Raw genomic sequence first — 14,281 nt, 5'->3', positions numbered from 1 at the left:
CAATGACAACTGGAGAGGAAGTACCAACGTCTAAGAAACTACAGAAACACGTGGAGGGAATGATTAACTGTGCCCAGCAAGAATTAAGGAAGGCTTTACAGTGGGTGACTCCTAAAGTAAAGCTTGAACAATGAACAAGAAGTGAGAACGGAAGCATTCCAGGCAGAGGGAACAGCATGTGTGACATCAGGGAAACCCAAAAAGAAGACAAAGAGCCCTGGCCAGGTGAGTCAGTTAGTTGGAGCATTGTCCCAGGCACCAAGTTGTGGGTTCAATCCCTGGTTGGGGGAATAAAGGAAGCAGCTGATTGCTGTCTCTCTCTCACGATGTTTCTCTATCTCCCTCAGATCAATAATCATATCCTTGCATGAAGATTTAAAAAAAGGGGGGGGCACTGATTGAGGTGTTCTACCTGATCATTGGAGCTTCCTGTCTCCACAGAGCAGCTTGGCTGAAGACAAGAATGGAAGGACTCTTCCAAGAACTCTCATAAAGCAACATCACCTGCCAGCCCAAGGAAAGTAAACCCGTCTCAAGAAAGAGCCATTTTCCCGGAGGACAGACAGGATCTCAAGTGTCCTATATTCCCACACCTGGTCTTCCTTACCCTTCGAGAAATGGCCCATCCTGCAACCTTGGCCAGGCCTTTTCTTCTCTGTGTCTCAGCCCCCTCCTCTGTAGATTAACCCTTGTCTGCATCCCTCTCAACCAGGTGAGTTAACAGCTACAAAAGCTCCTGGTGCTGCAGTGGGAAGGACCCAGGAGACACAGGCCCCGTGCCAGGAGGGGAGAGAAGCGACACTGCGGCCCAGACCGCTCTGGCAGACCAAAGGGCGCCCTCCCCCGCCCACTGCTCACAAACCCCCATAAAAACCAGGGAACCATGCAGCTTTGTTTCAGGTGTTTTATTAAGTGGGCCATACTGTAGCTGGTTTCTAAGTTGCAAAACAACATAAATTTAACAATAACATAGCCAGTTAGACTGTGACAAGCTTGTCCTTTCCTTAAAAAAGAAAAAAGAAAAAGAGAAAGACTTAAAACACACAATGGAGGGTTAAATAAATAATACAAAAAAAAGGAAAACCTGTTAAAACATGCTTATGTTTACTTCTGCGCAACTGTGTGCCAAAAGGAAACGTGATTTTCTGCACAATAATACATCTCAGCATGTCTTCTTCCCAAATAATACTGACAAAAAAAAAGAAAGAAAGAAAGAAAGAAAGGAAGGAAGGAAAGGTGTGGGACTGACTTGTCAGCGCTTGCAGAGGCGCTACCAAAAATCCCTTTGACTGGAGCTTGGGGCTTCCACTCAGCACACCTGTGTGTGGCCCAGGAAAGCCAAATATTCATAATAATGTTAATATAGAAAACATTAGTTTAAAAACGATGTGGAATGGCCTCATTAACGCAGCGGGGCAAGGAAGCAGAACTGCCCCGCATGCGGTGCCAGCCTCAGTCCAGGGAGGCCGCAGGCTCCCAGCACACGGCCACGGCGAGGGAGGGTACCAGCTTCAAAATAAGCGGCACCAACCTCGTCTCCCTCTCCCTATCACTCTTTCACATGAAAGTGTGTAAAAAGCAAATCAGCAAATAAACTCTAAAATAGATTATTTATTCCAAAAATCCTCTAGTTTTCTTTTTACAGTGAGTGTACATCTCCTCTCCATTTCCTGCACAACTCGCTCAAGTCCCTTGGGAAGACGGGTCCGAGCCGCAGGGTGAGTCTTTCTCAGTCCTATTGCTAGCTGGTGTTGAGAGGTCAGATGTCGATGCCCTTGATAAGGGACGTCTCCAGCGTGATATTGAACTCCTGCAATGTCTGCAGCACGCGGATCAAGGAATTGACAAGTGTGTGGTCTTTGATCAATGCCACGTCCTCATACATGTGTGCAGTGATGGGGCAGTCGGCCAGCAGGGCGATCCAGTGGTGCAGGAGGTGGTCTCTGGCAGGGCAGGGTCAGCCCAGGTGGGTCAGAGGGGAAAGGAAGGGAGACCGTTAGTGCAAGGCCAAAGGGAAACCTGCCCCATCACTCCTGTCCGAAGCGGAGAACTGGATAGCTCCCCACAGCCCCTTTTCCTCCTCCAACAGGGCTTGACGAAGAGGCCTTTACATGGCTTTAAAAGGCTCCCACTGGGGGACGCCCAGCACCAGGACACAATCCAGTGTGACCTAAATCAGCCCTGTCCCTGCCACCCCTCCTCCCTCAATAACCCAACCGGACCCCAAATCCAGTCAGCACCACTTCATCTCAACAGGCCAGCGCTAGCCAACAGTCAGTCGCTCCTCCCCACAGCTACCACCACTGAGAATAATACTAAGAGCCAACATCCACACAGAGCTTAGCATGCACCAGACACTGTTTAACTGTCATGGTTAACCCTGTGATATAAGGTAGGTGTTACTGCTGCTACTGTAATTATCAGTTTACAGAAGAAGAGACTGAGGTACATGGCAGTTAAGCAGCTTGTCCATGATCACACAGCTAGTACGGCACTGATCTGAGATGTGAACCTAATGAATCTGGTTCCAGAGTCTGTTTGCTACTACTACACCAATTCCCCTCCTTTCCATAGCCTGAAAAATCTACTGCCGTAAGTTTATTTGGCCTTCATGCTCTCACCTGACCTCCTGGAATAGCCCCTATAAATCTTACCTACTCTTACGCATACCACCTACAATATCAAATTAGTATTATTTCAGTCCCCTGGTTAAACAACTCTGTCCTAACAGGGAAGGATTCTCTGTCCCTGCTCCTCAAGGCCCCTATCCTCAGAGCCTCCGCCCTGAAGCCTTCCCTGATCCTTCTCCTCTATAACTGCAGCATACCCTACACATGTGCACTTCTGTTTTGGACTCTCACAACCTTCTGTCTTGTACTGTATTCACTTGGGACAATTGAACTTCTACACGGTAGGCACCAGGCTTTACTCAGCTCTATTCCCACCATCTCTATTCCCAACATCACAAGGCCTGGCACATTCAAATGTCTGTTGAAGGAATGACTAGATATACTCTTTCAAATCTCACCATCGGGGTTCTTCTCTTCCTTCCCATCAAAATGCAGCCTTTCCTCCCGAGTTCCACGCACACTCCCATCCCCACCCCCACAGATCCTCACCCCGATGCATGGTGCATAAAGGAAATTAAGGGCCTTCAGGAGGCCCTCTAAGGCCTCACCTGCCCAGGAGCATCTGCTCATTAGCCACTACCCAGCCCCTGCACCACACCGGGACTCCGGCACCCCCTCCAGGGCTGGCTGCCATGGACCCCAGGCCATGAGGCCGCAGTACCTGGCTCCCAAGCACACCAGCATCTGAAACTTGCCATCCTTGCCAATGTTCCGGGGAGTATTGTTGATCGCAGTGACAAATCGGCAGAAATTCCGGGCCCTGGTATGCCAGTTTTCCTCGGGAACAACTTCATTTTGCTCCAGAGTCTCATAGTAGGTTTGTGCTTTTTCTGTAAAGAGGAGAAAAGCCTGACAATGACAAAGCCTCTTAAAACTGGCCTATCCCCACAGGCCACTTGTCATGGGCCTCTCAATGTTGATGTAAATAACTTACCAAGAATGACATGAGTGTTGTGATGTCACCTTTCAAAATGACCATTATATTCCTTATCTTTATTTTTAAAATGTATATGGCCCCTGATACAATGATGGTCCTTCCCACAGTCTTAAGACTTAAAAAAATCTTGTGAAGAAAAAACTGTAAAAATTCCCTAGGTGGGCACAACACAGGGCTTAGGCTCCAATGCTATCAACTGGCCTCCTAGACTTCAAAGGAGAAAGTATGAGGACTCATGACTAACAGTACAACAGTTGCCTAGAAAGAACCTTTTCTGTCCAATTCAGGAGGTGAGGGGTAAAGGGCGGAGAAGGCTTCTATCATTACCTTCGGGAAAAGGAGGGTAAACAACAGAGCTAATCTGGGAGTCACCTGATTGGGCTTCTGTACCTCAGACCCCAGTGAGTAGCACCCACGTTATGGTGGTCAGTCCCCATGTCTCCGCATGCTTCTCTCCTCTCACATCCAAGTCCAACTCACCCAGGAAATCCCAAATGAAGACATTTTTGAAGAGACGGGGCGATTTAAATCCATGCTGGAAAGCCTGTTCCAGGGCCGAGACGAGGCCGCACTCTCCACAAAGCAACAGCGTCAGGCTGCCTCGCTGGTCAGCAAACAGGGAAGAGCGACAGGCTTGCCTCAGCCAAGCTGCCCTCCCACCACTGCACCCCCAAACCCACAGCCCACAGCTCAGAGGGCAGCAAAGACAGGCGGGGCCCTCGTCTATTCTCCTAGCCCCTGGCACAGTGCCTAACTCAAAACAGCTCTCAGTGAATAGCTGCTGAATGATGGCATAAATGAATAGATGAGGGATGTGGGTCCCCACCAGGGAAACAAAGCCCGTGTGGCCATTATTCAGGGAAATCAGGCAAATCCTGGAAAAGACAGGAATACACACTGTTCACCAGAGGCCCCAGGACTCTGTTGGGTCATTAGTGCATAAGGAAAACAGGATAACCCAAGGCAGAGGCCCTTCAAGGAAGAAATCTGCTCAACCTCAAACAAACTGAGGCACACACTCTACATTCTGGGCTGTCCAAGCACAGGGGCCTGGAACAATATTGTTCTCTCTTTCAATACAAGGTGCTGGGCTGGAGGACAGGAAGGCTCACCTCTTTCTCAGGCTTGTGGAAGTGCTTCACGATGCCATTCACTGCCTCCCCAATGGACTCCTGGATCTGCCCAGTGTTCAGCTCTGATAAAAATCAAGCAGACATCCCTCACCCATCTGAGGCCAACAGTGCTTACCTGACTAAGCAGGAGACTGAAGACATTGTGGGGGCCCATGGGAGAGGCCGCGCAGCCTGGACCCACGGAAGAGTGGCACTCACCCACCCGACTTTGCAGAGCTAGTTCTTCCTAAAATCTTGGGGAAAAAGGCAAAGCCAATACCTTAGAGTTCTGTCTAGAGGTAAAGTTTATTTTCCATTTTTACCCTGCAACTTTTGGCAACCGAAAGAGGGCCAAGCCTTGGCTGTGAGGCCCAGGAACCAGGGAAGAGAAGGCCACAAAGTAACCCCTCACCTCTCCAGGATCACAGACAAATAGCAGAGGACCCAAGCCAGCCTCCACAAGCTGTCCCGCTCCTTCCAGGCCTCTAGGGAAAGTGTCAAAGCCCCTGAGGCTGCCTTGTGGGCAGAGGTGGTTCCTGAGGCAGCTGCACAGGCTGAAATTTGAGCTAACATATCAGGGCTCCCAGAGACTTGCCCACATTTCCCAGGCTGGGGAGCGTGGGGACCCAGCTTCTCTCCCCACTCACTGGGCCTGTTGTTGGGGGAGATGGCAACCAGCCTGCGGATGACGCTGGGAGACTGCTGCAGGGGCGGCGTCCGGCAGGGCCTCTCGTCCACCTCGGGCTGCGACGTGAGCAGCTCTCCAACTAGGACCCGCTCCAGGCTTCCGTCGTCCATGCCCTTCCCCAACCACCGGCCACAAGGGAACCTAAGGGTCAGGCAACGGCCTGTCAGAGCTGCTAGTTCCTCCAGTGTCCTTCCCCTTCCTGCTCAAGGGCCTGCTCCACCATCCCAAGGGCATCATCAGGGAAGGCACCTGACTGATGGGTGGCCTGGAGCCTGTGTACAGCAATGCCACACATCTTGACTTAGTAAACCCTCCCTCAATTTTTTTTTTCAGGAGCATAAGGCAGAGCTAACTAGGAAGCTGCCTCAGCCTATCACAGCCCCAAGAGTCTCCCTGAGAATTCCACATGCCCAAGCACCAAACACAGCCCCTGGTCCACCTTGCCCCTCTGTCTCAGAGCAGAGCTAAGGGAACACTTACTTGTAGGTATGTCCTGTGATCTCGTTCCTCACCATCACATACTCCACCAGCCATTTGGCATACAGCCCAGAGTTATCATGGCCTATCTGCACAGTAGTGAGCTTCCCCAAGTTCTGGCACTGTGAGAGAACAGCCAAGTAGGGAAGTTGGAGTAGGAAAAGAAAGTAGGAAACAGTGCCACTCCCTGGAGGCAGAGATCCGACTGGCTGCCTGCAACCTGGCAGGGACAGAGATCATGGCTCCACCTGCCACCAAAGCTGGCAGTACAGCACTATCTCATGAGGGGCACATGACTGAGAAAGAAGATGCTGCCATGCAGAGGGAGAACAGGGCCTGGGAGCAGGCAGCTTTGGAAGTGGGACAGCAGTCTGAGGTTAGGAGGTCTCAGTAAACACTTGGGCCCAGCAGCTGAAAGAACTCTTGGGGATTTCTCAACACACCATAGACAGGGAGGTATGCAAGTTCAGATGGGTAAGTGCCTTCCAGCCAGAGACTGTTTAGACAGGGCAGGCTCTCCCCTCCTTAGGTCAACCCTTGGCTCTGGCCTCTGATCATCTCAAGACAGCTCAGCTGTGCTGACGCATAACACTATACAGAGCAAGACCTCCAAAAACCCTGCAGAAAGATCCAAAAAAGCAGCTGTTGCAAACTTAGATCCCCAGAGCCTAGGGCTGTGGTTCCCAGATAACACATACCTCGAAGGTCATCTCTAACACGTTCCTGGGAATCTGCAGGATCTGTGTCTCACCCAGTTCTCCTGAGATGCAGATCCACGGGTTGGCGGTGAACATGGAGCCCCCCAGCTTCTTGCTTGGTACAATCAGGATGTGGTAGGGGATCACTGTTTAGGGGAAGCCACAAAGGGATGGAGGAGGATCAGGAATCCCTCCCATACCTCAAAGAGCCCTGGCCTGCTCCAGGTACACTGGTGTGACTGCGGCCTCTGCTGTATCAGCCCTGGCAGAGCCCGGAGTAGCAGGTCCCTAGGACATGGTCTCTGGTTGGCTCAGAACATTGGCCAACCCTCCCCTCAATCCCACTGCTCCTAGGGCTGCCACCCAAACATCGAAACCCATATACAGGCTCAGAGCTAAGTCAGTCTATTCCTTAAATAATGATATTAAAAGCAACTTGACATTGTCCTGAGTTGCTTTTCAGGGTACTTTTCGATCTGTCCTCTCATGATCTCTAGCAGCAATCTCAGGAGAGGCCATGCAGTATTACAGTGCCTTTTCGGAGCCACTGAGAGGGAATTAGCTTCCCTCGGGTCTCCTAAATTCTATTTCAGTGCTGCTTCTGCTGAAGCCTGCAGCCCCCATCTCTACAAGGGAGGACAGGTGTCCTGTAGAAACAAGGATCCGTGCTGCTGAGGCTGGTGAGTCAAGGGGCAAACAACTAGCCGCTGGGCAAACAGAGAACCCCCTCAATCTTCCGCCAATATCCTGGCACCAAAGAAAGATGAGGCTCCGGAGACCTTTCTCAAACTGTACTCAAGTCTCTTCCTCCCTCTGCAAATAGGGAGACTGAGGCCCATAGCAGGGGTAGACTCTGCTCATAGAAACATGAGTTATGGCCTGGCCCCAAGCCTCCCTTGGCAATCTGGGGTTCTTTCTGCTACTTCAGAAGAGTTGTTTTTCCCCTGTGGGCAGTTCTGAAACCTGTGATGCCGAATGACTCTCCCAGCCCAAAACAAAAGGGAAGTTTCTTTACATGTTTGCAGAGAGAACAGTGAACTTCACCACCCCACTCAATCCACTCCACATTCACTGCCTTAGGCTCCAAGAGACGTGCCTAGGACAACAGTGACAACAGATGGCCCAAAGGACTGAGCTCCCCAGTTCAGAACAAGAAGAAGCATCTTCAGAGAAAAAACCACCTCCAATGAGGGCAAATGCACCTCTCTCCCACAGAAGCAAAAGGCAAACAGAAAGCACAAGTGATCATCTTTTTCTTAAAAAGGGGACAGTGAGTTAGCCTCAGGCAGGCTCATGAAGACTAGAACTGAGAAGGCTGGTGGGGAGCACAGGGCTACTCACGGATAGTTGTGAAGACATTGGTGAAGCAAAAGTAATCGACGGCATTGAAAGAGAGGAGGTGATAGAGGAACTGCTCCTTCTCGTCGTCACAGCGCAGGAAGGCATAGCGCTTGTACAACTTTCTGTCAGAGAGGAGGCAATATATCAGTCTCCCAGCAAAAAAAAAAAAAAAAAAAAAAAAAAGAGGAAGTGGCTAGAATTCAGTTCTATAAAGAGACAGCTAAGGGAAGAATAAGATGTCAAGCCTTAGGTTATTTAGAGCTACCTGAAAAAGGAGCAAAGCCAGTTACTCTAACTGAGGGCTAGAGGGAAAGTGGCTTAAGCTACCGCAGGAACAACAAAAACCAAACCCTACCTGTGTCCAAGGGTTGACGTTACTATGATGTGAAGTGTCAGAAGTCATGGGATCCCCTTCCTTAAACTGAGGGCTGACATGAAATTCCCTCAGGGAAGACACAGGCCCTCTCAGGCTTCTGGCCAGGGCATCCCCCCAGTGTGTGGGGCTGGAGGAGCACTGACAGGAGATCTCTGATCACCACTCATAACCAGGCCAAGTCTCAGACCCCAGCAGACCTGAGACCCATGAGTCAGAGCACTGTTATGAATGTAAATATAAGCCCAGGGGTGCGTTAGAGACAATAAAGGGCAATGAAGGGAGTGATCCAGGTCACAGACAAGGAAGAGCTATGCCATCTTGTCCTTCCCCTTTTCTAACTGTCTCCCATGACCACCCCTCTTCCTCACTGCTTACTCATCAAAGACCAACTCCTTTGCCTAACATAGCAGGCGCTCTGCAACTGCTCAGCAATGGTACCTTCTCCAAGTAGAGCAGAGAGCCAAATGCACAGGCCCTCAGCACAGAGGAATACAAACACGCGTGCGTGCGCACGTCACTATCCTGGTTGCCAAGACTGCAATCACCATGGCCAGAGAGGTTTGGGATTCAGTACACCTGTGAGATTCTACCTAGTCAGGCTTATAAGGTACTTTCAACAGATAATTCACCAACCAAGGCCTACTGGTGCTAGAGAGGGAAGCACCTATCCTCAAATAGAATCTAGGTGAATAAATGAGGAAAAGGCCACAATATAAGACTCCCCATAATGAGCTGCCAAATGAAAGGCTCTCTGGAGACTTAAAGAGCCATAAGCTTCCACGGTCCTAAAACAAGAGGGGCCTGAAGGACAGCACAGATTTAGGCAGGTGTGCAGAAGGAGGACGGGGGGAGGCGGGGGTGGAAACAGTGTGAGTGGAGCTGAGGGCTCAGGGAAGTGATCAATTAACAATGAGGCTGAAAAGTTAGGCTAGAGCCAAATGAAGGAAGGTCCTACATATTCAAGCCAGGGAGTTCGCAATCTGCCATAGGTTTCCGCAATTTGCCCTATAAGTAAAGGAAAAGTGATGATCAACTTCAAGAAATTTAAATTTAGTGTAGCTGAGCGGTGAAAGGGGAATGAGGATGAAACTCAGGTAGAGGCAGTACATAAGGAGCCAGGTGGGGGAAGAGGCTACGGACCTGAAATGTGTATGTGGGAGGTAAAGCAAAGCAAAGCAAGGGTTCAAAATGACTCCAAATTTTGAAACTGGGTACGCAAGAGTGTAAACGTTCAGAGAGAATAATGGTGACATTAACAATTTTGAGAAAAAAGATTATGTGAAAGACTGTGAAACTTGTTTTGTTCTGAGTTGAAGGTAAGATATCAGAACGGAAATAAATGTAGAACCAGAGCTCAGAAGGAACATCAGAGCTCGAGCTTCAGATATGGCAGTCACCTGCTTAACGCTGATAGAAGTCATGACAATGGGTGAGATCACTAAGTGAGCAGGCGAGTGGGCAAGTGAGAGAGCAAAAAGAGTACAGGACGGTACAGGGTCATGCCATGCAAAGTGAGTTTTCAAGTTGAGGAGTAGAGGGGGCACTATATCATATTAGTCACTGTAGGCAGGTTTAAGAAAAAAGTTTGAGCACACTATACAAGAGCTAACTAAGTCCTTTCCTTAAAATACATAGCCACCTTATCTTGTGTCCAAGCTGCAAACAGTCTTGGAGGCTAGCCAGAAACCCCAGAGACTCAGAAACACTCTGTCAAGACATACTCCCCAAAGCTGTCCATGCCCTCCTGTCTCTGTGGCTATGAACATGTTTTATGTGCACAATTAAATACCTACTAGGTCCTAGACAACATGCTTTGCATTGGGAAAGGTACACAGTTCATGCCATCAATGAAAGCAAATTTAATAAGCAGTAAGCAACTAGATAATGATAATACAGCCCTTAGTGGTAAAACAGGGATGAACAAATACTGTAACAAACACTACGGGTGCCCCGAGAAGGAACGGATCAAGTCTCTGGGGAGTCAAGGCAAACTTTAGCAAAGAAAACTTCTGACTAGGCCCTGAAAGGGCTGAAGATATTCTGAGAAGGACATAGGGTATGATGTGACTGGAGCTTTAAACAAATTGAAGAGAAAGATGAGAGAGGACAGGATGGAAGAGTAGGCAGGTTTTGGGGGTTTTTTTGTTACTGTTTTTAATCCTCACCTGAGGATATTTTTCCATTGCTTTTAGAGAGAGAGGAAGGGAGAGAGGGAGAGAGGGGGAGGGGGGGAGAAAGAGAGAGAGAGAGAGAGAGAGAGAAGCATCGATGTGAGAGAGAAACATCGATTGGTTGCATCCATACACATCCCGACTGGGGATCAAACCCAGAGCCTTTCAGTTTATGGGATGATGTGCCAACCAACTGAGCCTCCCAGCCTGGGCACAAATGGGCAGGTTCTGATGAAGGGCCCCTTCTCTCTCCATACACCCCAGCCAAAATGCAATCTACGGCAGCAAAGCTCTCCTCCTTTTCTCCCCGCTGAGTAGCACAGAGGTCACAACCAGGTGAGGAGTTACTATACGGTAAATAAATTCTGAGCTTATCTCCTCTGAGGGGACTCCAGTTTAAGGAAACCAAGATTAGCCTCCTCATGAAGGTCTGCAACCTGCTCGCTGCTGCCCAGGCCTTTAAGCTCATCCACCCTAGACCTACCCACTGTCCTGGACCTTGGAAGTTCTTGTATTTGACCCCTGTCGCATGGCTCTCTGACCTCCGGCTGACTTGCAGCCTCTTCTGATGAATGACACCCACACTGGCCAGCAGGAAACATCCCTGCCCTCGGGCCCTGGTGCCCACAAAGCTGCAGTTGCAATTGTCCTCTAGAATCTGGCGAGTAAACGTTTCTCTTTCAAATGCCAGGCTTACATGTTCACTTGTTCTCTTTTAGTTGTCCTCTCAATTTTCAAATTTTATTCCTTAACCTTTTTGTCCCTGACATTTAAATGCTTTAAGAATTGCTATTTCTAAGGTTTCAAGGTGAGCTCTCTAACCTATCAAGGTTTTAAACCTGGTTTCTTGCTCTGGTTTACACACAATAAACAGTCTTAAAAAATTACATTTCTACTTTGATTAAAAACAGATTCTGCAGCTTTAATCAACTGGCTCAGGTAAAATGTCCCCAAGGTCCACTCCTCTGCTTTATCATCCACAGGAAAGTCCCATAATAAATGACACCATGAAAGATACCTTGGAAAATGCTAAACAAAAATGCCCAGCAGACTTGCCAATGAAGAAAGAGCCAAACATAGTGTCTATAGACAAAGGCAGAGAGGTTGTCTGAGGCAGAGAAGGGGCAAAGCTCTCCCCCCTCCTCCTTCTCCTCCTCTAGTACTTTGGGCTCAGAAAGAATGCAACAAATATAACATCAAAAGAAGGAAATTACAGGTTCAGTCTTCCCTGGGAGTATGAGAGCCTTGGAATCTCTCCCCTCCCTCCTTCTGGATAAAAAGTGAGGAGGGAGAGGGCCTAAGAGGGTCATCTGAAAGCCCTTTTAAAAAAGCTCTTGGGAGACTCAGGCAAAGGTACAAAGAGGAAGAGCAAGGACTTGGTTACCATGGGCTTGCCCTGGCTCAGGAGAGAACAAAAGAGGTAAGGGAATATCTTAAAAGTTTCCTTGTAATCCTCCAATCCTTTCCTCCCCAGCCCAGGAAAGAGACTAAGAAAATGCCCATGCCCAAGAGGTACACAAGTCACCTGAGTACATCGAGGACAGGAGGCGTCCCGAAACTCTGAGGTAGCCAATGAGGACCTCCTCCTTCTCACTACCTCTTGCAGAAAGCCATTTTTGGGCATATGTTTTGAGAAGGTAGAGAGAACAAACATAGCAGAATTATTTTGCAGATAAAGAGGGAGAAGCAGAAATGCTTCAAAACCTCCATATGCAATTTGATTTTAGCTGAATAGAGCAGTAACAACATACTGACTACTACTCCTTCCCACAGAGGGGTTTTCAATCCCCCCACCATTCCTGAGAGCCTGGTTCTACTCCAGGCGGAGCGGCCTTACTTGGTGAGCTCATGGTCTGAGAGAAGCTGCTTCAGGTGTCTGGAAAGTAACTTTTTTTCCATGGATAGTCGTACCCATGCTCTGGCCTTTCCCACGTCGGTTTTGATTTCCCCGATGTTCTGGATGTGCCTAAAGGGGAATGAAAAAAAGGAAGTGGAGGGTGGGTGGGAGACGAACTCACTACCAACACCACCCCTAAAAAGCTAAAGGAGACCTAGTGAGGCAGTCTATCCCATCCTGGGAGAGTACGTCTCTCTTGTTCTCTAAATCCTGGGCTTCCATGTAGCTTCGCCAGAGAGGTTCACCTGGCAAAGGATTGGGAAGAAGGGGAATTTACAGAACAGCTCTCAGAAAAAGTCAGGTTAACACCGGAGCCCTCAGGTCTTGAGATACTCTGATCTAATTCTCCAAAAATGTCAAGAAACCCAACTGCTTATACAGCTTACAAATGCATCACAAAGCACAAGACCAAGGAGAGGAACTTCCTGATTCACTGAGGTGTTATAGAAGCCCAGGTCACTGAGACCCTGCTATTTAGAATGGACACGTAAGCAGCAACTGGCAATGGGATTTTAGTGGCTTATTATGTATGAGACCACACTGACCTCATATCCTGAATGAGGGAGATTCTCAAGGGAGACATGACTGAGCTGGCATCAGACTTCCTCCGTTCTGAATCAACAAGTATTCCTAGAACAAAAAATTGGTCATGTACAAAAAGATCTGCCTATCCAAAAGCTGACTACCTTTCTTACCTCAAATCACAAATTTTTCCATCAAAGTTAGTTGCTTTGGTAACACAATGATCAATCATTTCATGATTATTTAAAGAGCATCTACTAGGTTTCAGATTGAATACTTTTATTCATACTACCTCATTTAATTCTCTAACAATGAGATAAGTTAGCCAAAGAAGGTACTGCAGAGGAAGGAACTGAAATTTAGAGAGGCTAGCTGCTTTGCCCCAGTCACCAAGTAGCAAAGTCAAATCCTCTGGCTCCTAATCTGTCATGTTCGCATCATAATTCATGGAAGCAGTGCCTCTACTTGGAGCTACTACTCTTGTCCTGCCTTTGCCTCAAAATGGGTTGCAAAAAATTCAACAGGATGTGTAAAGAACATGGTCCAGAAAACTGGACCTCTAAATATGATATATTTATATCCACATGTCTGGCCCCTTTAAAACTTAGTACCTTGATTACTTAGTTGTAGAGAATTTTTTACTATAGTTTATCCCTTAGCAATAACTTCTATACCCTTCCTGAGAAGACCTCTTGCTCTCGTATCTAGAAAGTGGACACAAAAACTCTTAAAAGGTTATTTAGGAGCTCTTGTACCTGGTTTTCAGCCAACCACTTTCCCCACGTTCAGTGCTAGTTGACCTCAACTAGTTCAAGAGCAAAGACAACACTGTGTTTTTGCCTATCTTTTCACCCCCCGTTCAAACTGATCTTTACCATTAGGTAAGAACATCCAAGAAAGGTAAACAAACTCCTGGACAGAGAGAGAACGAAGGATGGCGTGAAAAAGTAATGAAGGATGCTGCCAAAAAGCAAAGGAAGGAGGGGGACTGTCCTGGAAGGGACACTGTAGAGCTGTATAAAGAACACCAGACCAGGAGAAAAGAGGCCTGACTCCTAATCTGGCCTCTTCCATCAATTAACTGTGTGATATTGAGTAAATTCAATTCCCTTGTGGATCCCAGTTTCCTCCTCCTAAAAATAAGTGGGCTGGACTAGATGATCTTTGGGGTCCCTGTCAACTCTGATATTTTTTATTAAATTAGAAACAGAAAGGAAATGTAATGAATCATTCACACCAGGCCTCAAGGTAGGACAAAGAGCTTTCTTAGTGATAGATCATCTCAATGCCCATCTAAGAGAAATAAAACAAAGACTCTAAAAACAGCTTGCTCTAAACACAAGACATCAGTACCACCCAAATTCATTTACACTCAGTTGGTTCGAGTGTCATCCCAACGCACCAGGGTTGTGGGTTTGATCCCTGGTCAGGG

At 48.1% G+C, this 14,281-nt stretch overlaps 1 protein-coding gene across 3 annotated transcripts in view; it reads right to left on the bottom strand.

Annotated features, from left to right (window-relative positions):
• Positions 1-904: 904 nt before the first annotated feature.
• The window catches only part of DENND5A (DENN domain containing 5A), an 82,674-nt gene continuing 69,297 nt past the window's right edge, over positions 905-14,281 (bottom strand). For 2 of the 3 annotated variants that reach the window (XM_054582948.1, XM_054582958.1), the window contains 10 exons: positions 12,873-12,957; positions 12,268-12,396; positions 7,884-8,005; positions 6,543-6,688; positions 5,848-5,966; positions 5,327-5,508; positions 4,680-4,762; positions 4,048-4,171; positions 3,292-3,460; positions 905-1,943 (listed from right to left, as the gene is read on the bottom strand). In XM_054582948.1, the coding sequence (XP_054438923.1) occupies positions 1,760-1,943; positions 3,292-3,460; positions 4,048-4,171; positions 4,680-4,762; positions 5,327-5,508; positions 5,848-5,966; positions 6,543-6,688; positions 7,884-8,005; positions 12,268-12,396; positions 12,873-12,957 (1,343 nt within the window). In that variant the 3' untranslated portion in view covers positions 905-1,759. The remainder of the gene's footprint in view (positions 1,944-3,291; positions 3,461-4,047; positions 4,172-4,679; positions 4,763-5,326; positions 5,509-5,847; positions 5,967-6,542; positions 6,689-7,883; positions 8,006-12,267; positions 12,397-12,872; positions 12,958-14,281) is intronic. The other variant, XM_054582968.1, reaches the window with a different exon arrangement.

The sequence above is a fragment of the Pteronotus mesoamericanus genome, unplaced genomic scaffold, assembly GCF_021234165.1.
Source record: "Pteronotus mesoamericanus isolate MK-2021 breed Mesoamerican mustached bat unplaced genomic scaffold, CSHL_Meso_final contig_1189, whole genome shotgun sequence".
Classification (NCBI taxonomy): domain Eukaryota; kingdom Metazoa; phylum Chordata; class Mammalia; order Chiroptera; family Mormoopidae; genus Pteronotus; species Pteronotus mesoamericanus.
The sequence above is the reverse complement of the archived record's forward strand: the minus strand, read 5'-3'. Positions and strand labels throughout refer to the sequence as shown.